Source organism: Taudactylus pleione, unplaced genomic scaffold (assembly GCF_031769625.1).
Source record: "Taudactylus pleione unplaced genomic scaffold, aTauple2 ptg000034l, whole genome shotgun sequence".
NCBI lineage: Eukaryota > Metazoa > Chordata > Amphibia > Anura > Myobatrachidae > Taudactylus > Taudactylus pleione.
Genome location: NW_028284436.1, coordinates 293891 through 307500, shown reverse-complemented (window position 1 = coordinate 307500; position 13610 = coordinate 293891). Strand labels below are relative to the sequence as shown.

Genomic DNA, 13610 nt, shown 5'->3' with positions numbered 1-13610 from the left:
ACATATTTGCTTTGGAAATTACGCAAGTTATTATGCTTTGCGATACTTTTATACATTAGTATATTATTTTGAGAATGAACGCAGCGGCAAGTGGCAGATTCCTAGGTTTACCTGATATACATCCGATTCAGAACTGCTACAAGAATGGTTACTGCGCTCGCTCTGCTAGAGATAGCGCAACTACCTACATATCTGTAAGTTACACTGCGCTCTGCCAGATATAGCGCAACTACCTACATATCTGTAAGTTACACTGCGCTCTGCCAGATATAGCGCAACTACCGACATATCTGTAAGTTACACTGCGCTCTGCCAGATATAGCGCAACTACCTACATATCTGTAAGTCACACTGCGCTCTGCCAGAGATAGCGCACGCTGCAGCGGATTATTCTGCACATACACGAGCATCTGAATTGTAGAAATCGCCCATTTCATGCTGGGGATGAGGAGTATTTTGGTACTCTGCTGTGACATATGTAGGATTTCTATATTACTGATTGACCCCAGAAATAACATAATGTGCTCTATATGTCATATCTGATTTAATTCCTATAAAGTGTGTTTTGAATTTGTTTGGTTATATCACACCAGTGTCCATGCAAATATTTACCAAGAGTATCTTAATGGGGTTTAATCGTCGTATATTTGGGACATTGCTTAATAATAACATATTAAGGTATTTACTCACTGTGAGCCCCTTCCCTGAGAGGGTCTTCCTCCTCCTCCTCCTCCTCTTCTTTGGGGTTACAGGAATCCCTGAGTGCTGCATGGATATACCTCTCAGCAGAGACCCCCACCTCCCCCTGGCCCTCTGAAGCCCCCATAGAGGTCAGGTAGGGGAGCTTGTCGCCCCCGTCAGTATAGCCAGACCTGTCCCCTGCTGCCAGCATGCATGAAGCCTGGTGGAATTCCACATCCAAGTCCTGTGCCAGGTGCCCCCTGGGCTGCTGCTGCTGCTGCTGGTGGCCAGGCTCCCGGTTCAGAATGTCCTTCACAGAGAAAGGTGTGGATGTGGCTGGGCTTGGTAACATCATCAGAACAACTTAATTGCAAGTCCAAATAATCAATAAATCCTGTGGAGGGAGGGGTGAGAGGGGCTCCCTTCTGCTGGGAATGTCAGGTTCCCCTGTGATGCTGCAATGCCCTGTGATAAACGATGCAACACACTCAGCTCCTGTCTAAATAGCCTCCATTACCCTGGCTCTGGTGGTCTGGGTTTTGTTACAGGCAGAGCTGGGGATAGCTGAAGGTTTGGGTACTGCCTGCTCCAGACGCCCCACCCCCTGAAGGTGACGTCATCAAACACCCATTCCTTTAGGGAAAAAGGGAGGGGTGCTTTTGATTGGTGTTTGGCTCCTGTAAACCCTCCCACACTCCCATTTCCCCGGAACTGGGTCCTGCACTGGATATAGAAGTCTGATATGGGAGGAAGTATGCTGGGAGTCGGTTTCCAGTAGATTCGGGCCTATAGATTTAACCCTTTATAGATTCGGGACAATATATTTAACCCTGGAGTAGCAACACAGTCAATTTAATGAATATTAGTAAGTCTTTAATTCTCATGCATTCAAATTAAAACATTTTGAGCATTATTTTTTGTTGTTGTTGCATTATTGCCCTGAGTCTATCTGAGCGAGTTGTGCGGGTCATTTAAGGCAATTTAGTTATCTAAAATGATTGTGTATACTCTAGTGGATGGGTGGGTTTGTGTAATTCCATTGCTGGCAAAGTGCATTGATCATGGAAGAACTATCACCTAAATTGTATAGGGATAAGCAGTGTCTCATTACCCTAAACTCTCACTGCAGATGGACAGCAAAATTATACGTGTTGTCATTAGCCTTAGGTGGAAAAGAGCTGCATAAATAAATGAAAATTACTATGTACTATATAAGAATTGATCTTATAATGATTGATGTTGCTATCCACCTTTATTATCAGCCGTTACTAGTCCTATTTGATATGAAACCATTATTAGCAGCCTACACTAGTCCTATATGATATGTAACCATTATTAGCAGCCTACAATAGTCCTATATGATATGTAACCATTATTAGCAGCCTACACTAGTACTATCTGATATGTATTTATTATTAGCAGCCTGCACTAGTCCTATGTTATATGTATTTATTATTAGCAGCCAGCACTAGTCCTATGTGATATGTATTTATTATTAGCAGCCAGCACTAGTCCTATGTGATATGTATTTGTTATTAGCAGCCAGCACTAGTCCTATGTGATATGTATTTACTATTAGCAGCCTGCACTAGTCCTATGTGATATGTATTTATTATTACCAGCCAGCACTAGTCCTATGTGATATGTATTTATTATTAGCAGCCTGCACTAGCCCTATGTGATATGTATTTATTATTAGCAGCCAGCACTAGTCCTATGTGATATGTATTTATTATTAGCAGCCAGCACTAGTCCTATGTGATATGTATTTATTATTAGCAGCCAGCACTAGTCCTATGTGATATGTATTTATTATTAGCAGCCAGCACTAATACTAAATTATATGTAACCATTATTAGCAGCCAGCACTAGTCCTATGTTATATGTATTTATTATTAGCAGCCAGCACTAGTCCTATGTGATATGTATTTATTATTAGCAGCCAGCACTAGTCCTATGTGATATGTAACCATTATTAGCAGCCAGCACTAGTCCTATGTGATATGTGACCATTATTAGCAGCCTGCACTAGTCCTATGTGATATGTATTTATTATTAGCAGCCAGCACTAGTCCTATGTGATATGTATTTATTATTAGCAGCCAGCACTAGTCCTATGTGATATGTAACCATTATTAGCAGCCAGCACTAATACTAAATTATATGTAACCATTATTAGCAGCCAGCACTAGTCCTATATGATATGTAACCATTATTAGCAGCCTGCACTAGTCCTATGTGATATGTGACCATGCACTAGTACTATGTGATATGTATTTATTATTAGCAGCCAGCACTAGTCCTATGTTATATGTATTTATTATTAGCAGCCAGCACTAATACTAAGTGAAATGTTACCATTATTAGTAGCCTGCACTAGTCCTATATGATATGTAACCATTATTAGTAGCCTGCACTAGTCCTATGTGATATGTAACCATTAGTAGCAGCCAGCACTAGTCCTATATGATATGTAACCATTATTAGCAGCCTGCACTAGTACTATCTGATATGTATTTATTATTAGCAGCCAGCACTAGTCCTATGTTATATGTATTTATTATTAGCAGCCTGCACTAATACTAAGTGATATGTTACCATTATTAATAGCCTGCACTAGTCCTATGTGATATGTAACCATTAGTAGCAGCCAGCACTAGTCCTATATGATATGTAACCATTGTTAGCAGCCTGCACTAGTACTACGTGATATGTATTTATTATTAGCAGCCAGCACTAGTCCTATGTGATATGTAGTTATTATTAGCAGCCAACACTAGTCCTATGTGATATGTGACCATTATTAGCAGCCAGCACTAGTCCCATGTGATATGTAGTTATTATTAGCAGCCAGCACTAGTCCTATGTGATATGTGACCATTATTAGCAACCTGCACTAGTACTATGCGATATGTATTTATTATTAGCAGCCAGCACTAGTCCTATGTGATATGTAGTTATTATTAGCAGCCAGCACTAGTCCTATGTGATATGTGACCATTATTAGCAGCCAGCAATAGTCCTATGTGATATGATGGATGGGTGTACCATTTCTTCCTATCTCCCTCCTTGGCAGATCGCTGGTTGATTTTGTATTTGAGCAGGATGGCATACAGATATGTTTACACACTATTTTGTCTTATTTCCCTTTGGATGTAACTAAAATAATTTCCATTAAATTTAGAAAACCCTTAAACCAAAAAAGCTGCAATCCTGTGCTTATAACTGACCGCACAGCAGTGTATTATCACCCATTAGACAGTAATCTAGTAGGCAAATATTTATGCCAATCCGTATGTAAGTGATTTCCAAGTGGTATCTGTATATTGCGGCGGTATAGATACAAATGAATCAAATAATGCAGAATTTCCCAAACTCCGCCAATACAGTCCAGGTATTAAGGATATCCATGACTGAGTCCAGATTATTAAATCAAATTGACCAAGTATTAATAAAGTCAACTGTGCTTAAGCATGGAAATACTTAAAACCTGGAGTGTAATGGCGGAGTTTCGGAAACTCGGGAATGATGTATGAAATTATTTTTTTGAAGAGTGAATTCTAGTCAAATAATATAAACAGCATGTACGGTTTTATTATATATTATTGTGACAAATCTGACACGAGGTTTTTATAAACTCATTTAGCATTTTGCTTTGAAGGAACGATTTCAAAATGACAGAAAAAAATAACAAAAAATACAAATTATATATATATATATATATATATATATATATATATATATATAAATATATATCATTTATTTAACTTTAATATATTTCCTGAGACAAATGTCTCTCTCACCGTAATATTACAGATACTATTCATGCCACCGCGTGTTATCTTTCTCAGACAGCGCTCAGTCATATATTTAATGGGACAAGAGGTGTTTGGTTTATTTATCTACTGGGGGTAACAACAATACATCAGTAATGTCATTCCCCCATTATGGCTGTGTCACCAGATTCTCGCACAGTGCTTGTTAAACATCTGATAAAGCCCAGGTAGCTAATTGCTCTGTAATTAGAGCACTCCCTGCTCCTCTCACGGTGATGTCTATCTGATAGTAGAGCACACATGTTATTTGTCTGTGCACAGACCCAGAGATTAGGGCCACAGGGTGTCATGGCTGAGCATTTAGGAGTAGGGGATCCCATTCCAGGTTCACACCCCCAGGGAACATGTACGTCTGTTATTCCCAGTCATATCATATCAATTATATGTATGTATATATATATATATAAAACACTATATATATATATATATATATATATACATATATATATATAACGCACACATATGTATGTACATATATATATATATATATATATATATATATACAAAACACACACACATACATATATATATATATATATGTATATATATATATGTATGTATATATATATATATATATATGTATGTATATATATATATATATATATATATATATATATATATATATATATATATAGCGAGAGTACGTTGTTTGACTGATATTTGGACTCCAGGAAGATGCGGCCCCGGTTCTACATCAATGCCCCTTTGTTATGGAAACAAACTAACAGACGAATTACTAGGATCAAGTAGAATCTATTTATCAGTTACTACACATCCTGCTATTTCCTACGATGTCGTGGTACTGTCCATCCATAATCAATATTACACAGATACTGGGCATGTGCATGTAGATAACAAATCCCGTTGATCGTTATGGCAGGAAGATCAATCACATTACATATTGCATGCGAGAGACATAACTGGTAGCGAATCTTCTTCTCCTCAATGCCTCTCTATATGGGGCTAGAACTTAAAACGCTCTGAGGATCTCAGGAACTGAAATATCCCCCTGCACTCTGTATGTGTGTAAATATATATATATATATATATATATATATATATATTGCACCACTAGGATCCCAGCACATTGGGTTAAGTAATTAACGATGACAAACTAGTTTTAGAGCAGATTGTCATATTCCTATGGGAAGTGTGTTGTCATGCTGTAATACATACACCCCTCCCTCTGCAGGTATATAGACAGCAGGAGATGATCATTGGAAGTGCTTGCATGGACTTGTCCACTGCCCTGTGGCAGCGAAGTGGTTAACCGTTATTAGGTCTAGCGATCGTTTCCTGCATAATTATGTAATTAGGGAAAGAGCTGCACTGGGGATATATACATCATAATTACATTGCACATGGGGGGGGGGGGCTTCGCAAATTACAGGCAGCGAAATGATGATGAGGGTCCAGCTGTCACATATGCTGCTAGAGGTTAGAGATCAGGTGGAGTAGTGTATACAGAGTTCTAATGTGGTCGTGTGTTTATAATATATATATATATATATATATATATATATATATATATATAATTGTTGTGTGTAAAATATACATATAGATATGTATGCACATACATATATACGTACATATATGTACATACACACACACATATATATATATATATATATCCATATGAATGTTTGTATATGCATATATATGTGAACAATATGGTATATATTTATTATAGTATTGTTTTTATGCATACATACATACACACGCACACACAAACATATATATTTAAAGGAAGAAAATACTATAAATACTAATATATATATAAACCACATTGTGTATATATATATATATATATATATATACATACACATAAATACAAATGTATATATGCGTATAAATATATATAATGTAGTATATATACATTATAGTATTTTCTTCCTTTGGGTTTATTCACCCGTCTCCCTGCTGTGTGAGTATGTGATAACTTTCCTGGTTAGGTACCTGGGCCAGTTGCTGCTATATTGGTGAGTGCCGGATCCTGGATATATAAAGGATTAGTTTAGTACAAGCCGAACAAGTTCAGCAATAATGATAAAGCACTACATAAACCAAACCTACACTTTGCATGTCGGACTAGACGAGCTTATACTTCCATCAGTGTGACAAGTGACTGTTGTAGGCGGTTATCACCCAAAGCAATAATTGATCATCATGATAAGATCAGGTATTTATAGGAGCATTTCGGTACAGCTGTAAGAACCCATAAGAGCACTTTGCTGATAGTCTGCATAAGATCCTCAGACACAAACAAACATAGGAGGAAATCCCTGGCCTAGGTAGATCTGGGTGCACAATACAGAGTGACAGCTACTGTATATGTGCTGTACATGGCAGGATCTCTGATAGATAGCGCGGACTCCACAGCAATTAACATTCCTGCAGCCTGTGTGTGTGAGGGAGCAGCAGATAGCAGGGTGGGGTAAGTAGCTGGGAGACTCCTGCCCTGCTCTCTCCAGTCCTGCTGCTGCAGACAGGTTATCCCCTGACAATAGCACACACGCAGACCCCAGATAACCTAACGTCCCACTTCCTCCCCTCTACTATATTTAGAGGCCACCACAAATGTTATTATAGGAAACCAATGTGGCAGAGACATTCTCATTTCATTATCACCCAGATTACAGTGTGACCATTGCACTTAGTTATCCTATAATTATTATCAGCTTAGACTGACTGCAAATCCCAGTGCAGGAGCTGTGTGATCACAGTACAGGCACTTTCCATAATCCGAAGTCACCAATCATATATAATTATACAATGCCTGCTGGGCAGTAGCGCAATAGCCAATGATACATAAATATTTCACTGATAAATAGAGTACAGGGGGATAGACTGATATATATGTCAGAGAAAGATCGACAGATAAATAGATATCTGATACATTACACATAAATATGATATAAATAACATATATAGAAAACTACAAGATCGATAAACAGGAGATAGATAGATAGATAGATAGATAGATAGATGATAGATTTGAGATAGATAGATATGAGCTAGATAGATAGATAGATATGAGATAGATAGATAGATAGATAGATACATACATACATACAGTTGATAGATAGATAGATAGATAGATAGATAGATAGATAGATAGATAGATAGATAGAGTCACGCCTGTCTGTCTGCCCCTCCCCTTAGAATGTAAGCTCTCACGAGCAGGGACCTCTTCCCTCATGTGCTTCTCTTTACATTTTCTTCTACTCTCTACTCCCCATAGGGCACCTTACACGGGACTGCCAACTCCCGGCAGCTTATTGTGAGTGCTTTAATCACTATTTCAGCAATGTTTATAAGTTGTGTCCTTGTCCTGCACTGTAATGTACTGTAAGTTACTTGTTTCTTGTTCATCTATTAGTTCTATGTACTATGTAAGGCGCTGCGGAAAACTTGTGGCACCATATAAATAAAGGATTATAATAATAATAGATAGATAGATAGATAGATAGATATGAGATAAATAGAAATGAGATAGATAGATAAATATGAAACATAGATAGATAGCTAGATACATGCAGTAGATAGATAGAGAGAGAGATAGATGAGATACATACAGTAGATAGATAGATAGAGTAGATAGATAGATATGAGATAGATAGATATTAGATAGATAGATGGATAGATAGATAAATAAATATGAAATAGATAGACGGATAGATAGATAGATAGATAGATAGATAGATAGATAATGAGATAGATATATAGATAGATATGAGATAGATAGATAGATATTAGATAGATAGATAGATAGATAGATAGATATGAGATAGATGGATAGATAAATAAATATGAAATAGATAGACAGACAGACAGATAGATAGATAGATAGATAGATAGATAGATAGATAGATAGATAGATAAATAAATAAATAATGACATATTTGGTTTGGCTGATGGAGATATACTGTAGGGATATCCAGTAAGTTTGCACTAAGCATTATTCCCAGTGTGTGAAACACATAACCTCACAGAGAGGTCAGACCCCCCATATCCCCCCTACCCCCAGTCACAGGAGGGCTGTATACTGACCATGGCAGCAGATTCAGTACACAGGAACAACATGTATCACCTGCAGATAAACACTGATGCTCATGTAATGTACTTCTTTTACTTCCAATCCTGTGCATTAGTCTGATGAGGTGCCTGTATTAATTGCCCTGCTTTCCCTGCACGCACACATCAGTATAGTGATGATAATGCTGATTGCTGGCTGCAGATGGGAGAGCAGCGACCTTACTGTCCATGTAATAAATATGCAGCCATACTGGGGCATTCAGTGCTCAGCAACCTGCCAGGAATCCAGGAACTCCCAGACTCTCAGTGTCTCCTACCTGCCTGCCACATTGCCACATACCCTGAGCTGGGAGTGATACCACTGCACTGTAACTCCACTGTCAGTCTGATGGGGGGGACTACAAGTACCAGGAGAAGCAAGCAGGGCAAGCTAGGACTTGTAGTTCCACAGTCACAGGTACCCTATCTCTGCTTTACTCTCTGATCTCCTACGTTCCCATTGCCACAGGCCAGTGAGAGTGTCTGGGAGTGACGGCTGGAGGAAGAGGCTCTCAGCACAAGTAGGTGTTGGGAGATAGGGAGCGCTGCACGGGCTGGGATCACCGCGGGACCTTTATCTTTATTTGTTACATTGACATTATTGTAAGAGCTCTGTCTATATTTGATAACAATTAGACTGTTATCAGTGTTACATCCTCTGGGGCTGCCTGGCCTTCCTCACACATGTGTCCAGTTCCTGTAAGAGAGATTACAGCACACACACAGGCCCAGCAATCACAGAGAGACTAGCTCCATACATTACCCACACGTCCGACAGAAATAGCCCACAGCTGAGATCTCTATCCTAGAGATACTTGTTATTGTAGAAAAGTGTGTACATATATATATGTGTATAAATATATACGTGTGTATATATGTGTATGCGTGTGTATATATAAATACCTGAGTGTATTGTGATTGTGCGCAAAGTGTATATATATATACACACACATACTTGATTCTATCTATCTATCTATCTATCTATCTATCTATCTATCTATCTATCTATCTATCTATCTATCTATCTATCTATCTATTGTACTGGTGTATGAAAATATTTATATATTTATTTAATTATTAATTTATTTATTTAATGATTTACTTAATTGTGTACCATCTTCACGTGTTTAATATGTTGCTTTTGTAGTTTTATTATTGCTATTATTTTTTAATTGCGGATTTCAAAGTTCTAGACAAACATTATAAAACCCTTTGTTGGTAATCGAGCAGCGGCTGCAGCAGATCTATTTGGACTTGAAATATCATCACATATGACATTTACTGTAAAAGGCAATAACTAATATTACAGAATCTGATTGTGTGATATCTTAATGGCTTATTAATTTAATAATGGAAATAAATTTGTTTTCTTATTTCGACACACACACACACACACACACACACACACACACACACACACACACACACACACACACACACACACACACACACACACACACACACACTTGACGTAAACTATCTATGTATGTATTTCTATCTCATATCTATCTATCTATCTATCTATCTATCTATCTATCTATCTATCTATCTATCTATCTATCTTATGTCTATCTATCTATCTATCTATCTATCTATCTATCTATCTATCTATCTATCATGTATTTATCGCAGTACAAATAATAGAGACTAATGTAATGAATAAATAAAACAATAAAGCATCAAACAATAGTACAAATACGAGTAACATTTATGAAATAATCAGGGAACACGGATCATTTATTTATTTGATCTATATCTACAATATAACACAAATGATTATGATGTGATGAGTATGACGTATAATACGTATATATTGCATTATTTACGCTTATATTTTTTTGGGCGAAAGACTTTTATGCAATTAGAATTTCGCCACCTAAAGTCACGAAATGGCTGAATGCAATAACCCAAATGAATGAACATATTATAAATAATTTCATATGACAACGGCACAAGATTATTCCAGGAGAATTACTGCTAATTACACTGTAAAGTGTGGCGCTATTTAGATCATTATTTTATTCTTGAGACTCAACTGCTGAAAAGACTTATAGTACAAAGTTCCTACAGGTTTAAGATTGTCTACTCCGGTTATCTTGGTGAGAGCTATAAATATTTGTACATGCGGATCGTGTCTAAATATGAAATTAATTATAAGGTTTTGGTAAATATTCTAATATTCTGCTATCATAGGGTGAGACTATTATTTCAGGGTCCTCCAGAGTACGAGCTACTGTAAGTGAAACAGTGACCGTCTACTTGAAACAACAATGATCAGTCCATTAACAGAATTATAGTTTTGATAATATCTATATTGTTGTATATAAAATGAAGCAAGGTTGTGTGTGCCACTTATTAGACACTGGAAATGAGCAGGATAAACTAGAGGAAGTGGGCGGAGCCTGTGTCACCCAGCAAGATGTATGTATTTGTCTTATAACTTGCAGGGTGTATGGGATAAATAGTAATTCATCACTCTAACGTCAGATGCAACATGAAGTAGATCTTTTGACAAATACAAGATTGTATCTAGATTTCTTCAGAACAGTTTTGTGTGTTTATGACAAAACAGCTGTTTATGATGTAGAAGAACATAGGATTCCCAGTTGTATTGTCACCAGGCCAGGAACATGTTCTTCATACAGCTTAAAAGATCCTTTATGAAATTCGGGGTGCAACACGTGGGAAGAGTGGAGGTAGGGGGGGCTGATTTCTTATACATTGGGATTTAAATAAAACTAATTACTGAACTATATTTTCCCTTCGTTTACAAGTAGTTATGAACTAATATTATGTAAAAGGAATAATATAAATATTTTAAATAATTTAAAATATAAAAAAATAATAGTGATTTCTGCTGGGGGATCCACAGTTACATAAGTGTAGTGTAATGAATCTGTGAGTGGTATAGATCTGTGTACTAGTAATTTTTAGGCATTGGCTCTGTGTATACCCTGCATTATTTATTAGGGATACCCGGGGAAGGATTAGGAAGCCTCATGTCTGTGGCTGGGACTGTGCAATGTTCAGTCTCTGGTAACCACACAGGGAAGGAAGGTGCCTCTTTTTTTCTTCTAATGCTTCTATGTACCATTGTCCAGCACTATTTGAGCTGTTGCAGGCGCCAGTATTAAGTACCTTGATGTTACCTGCTCATTGTTAGTGAGAGATAACTATCTCATGTCCATCTGCAGATAACTGATGCTGGAAGCTGTCACCTTTCCTGGCTGACCTGTCCTTTCATTATAGTGACCAAGATGCTAAGGGCTCCCAACCCGACCCAAGTCTGTAAATGGTTAAGGCTGAATAATAATAATAATAATAATAATAATAATAATAATAACACAACATATTACAAGGTGATTATAAGAGTATGAAACATAAATAATACTAAGAGCTCGAATAATAGTATTACTACTATTAGTACTACACTAAATTGTATACTACTAATAAGAACAATAATACTACACAATTATTAATATATATGTTACTACTACTACTACTACTACTACTACTACTACTACTTCTACCAGTAATAAGAAAATAATAATTAAAATACTACTACTACTACTACTACTACTACTACTACTACTACTACTACTACTACTACTACTACTACTACTTCTACCAGTGATAAGAAAATAATAATTCAAATAATAATAATATTACTACTACTACTGCTAATAATAATAATACACAACTCTTACTATAAATGTTACTACTACTATTACTGCTGCTACTACTACTACCACCACTAATAATAATAATAATAATAATTAATAACAATAATAATAATAATAATAATAATACATAATCATTATTATAATTGTTACTACTGCTAATACTACTACTACAATGAACAACAATAAAAATAATAATTAATATTATTTTAAGTATAAACCAGAGTAATAAATATAATTTTTAATAATAATATGAGATGTATAATATTATAATACTAAAAATAATTTTACTGCCAAAAATAATGATACTGTTTTTACCACGAATACAAACTTAATATTATACATTTAATACTAAATTACACTACTACTAATATACTATTGATGATAAAATCTAATAATAATAATTGTTAATAAAAATAAAAATAGGATGCAATTAATTACTACTAGGGCTACTATTATTTTTATATTCCATTTACGAATAATAATAATAATAATAATAATAATAATAATAATAACAATAATAATAATTGTATATTTTTTCTTCGCCATTAAAAAAAATAACAGTACACTTGTGATATATATATATATATATATATCTGTGTGTACATAAATATATATATATATATATATTTAAATATATATATATCAGCATATATGTATAACGGGGCAATCGTGATATATAGATAGATGATGTATATATATATATATATATATATATAAATATATATATATATATATATATATATATCTTGGAGCAGGACCAAAATGTCCGCATTGACAAGGCATAAACCTACTAATATGAACTGTAAGTGAAGAGATGTCTCTGCCTTTGTTTCTTGTTTATCTATGAGTACGCTACAGATAAGATGCTAGCTCCGCTTCCTGGTAATATCACCAGCCTTGATTTCCTAAATATATTTGTAAGAAAATACTTTGCTATTATAGGATTTAGATCAGGCGGGGATGGGGATATGTTCTTATTTGATTGAACGTAATCATTTAATGTAATAAACCAGATTAATGCCCTATGCTATATATACAGGCGACAAAATAATGAAAAAGGAAACCTTTGTTGAAAATAGTATTTTCATAGCATTATAACAGATTACAGTCCTATGAATATTTCTAGGACAGTAATTGTAATAAGTATAAAGTTGCAACTGACTTGTATGCATATGCAAATGAGCCTTTTATAGTGTGTGCGTGCGTGTATATATATATATATGTGTGTGTGTTAAATAGAAGAAATTCATGTGTGTATCAAATGCCTGTGTCTGGAACTGAAGGCTAGTAATCAGCAGTGAGACGGCGATGACTGTTACTGGGATGAAATTGTCGT

The 13610-nt window shown here is 35.7% G+C and overlaps 1 protein-coding gene across 1 annotated transcript in view; it reads right to left on the bottom strand.

The window, feature by feature from the left end:
* NKX2-3 (NK2 homeobox 3) overlaps positions 1-1183 on the bottom strand; it is a 3323-nt gene extending 2140 nt beyond the window's left edge. Inside the window, exon 1 of the mRNA XM_088452154.1 lies at positions 691-1183. Within this exon, the coding sequence (XP_088308280.1) occupies positions 691-1036 (346 nt within the window). The 5' untranslated portion in view covers positions 1037-1183. The remainder of the gene's footprint in view (positions 1-690) is intronic.
* Positions 1184-13610: the final 12427 nt, after the last annotated feature.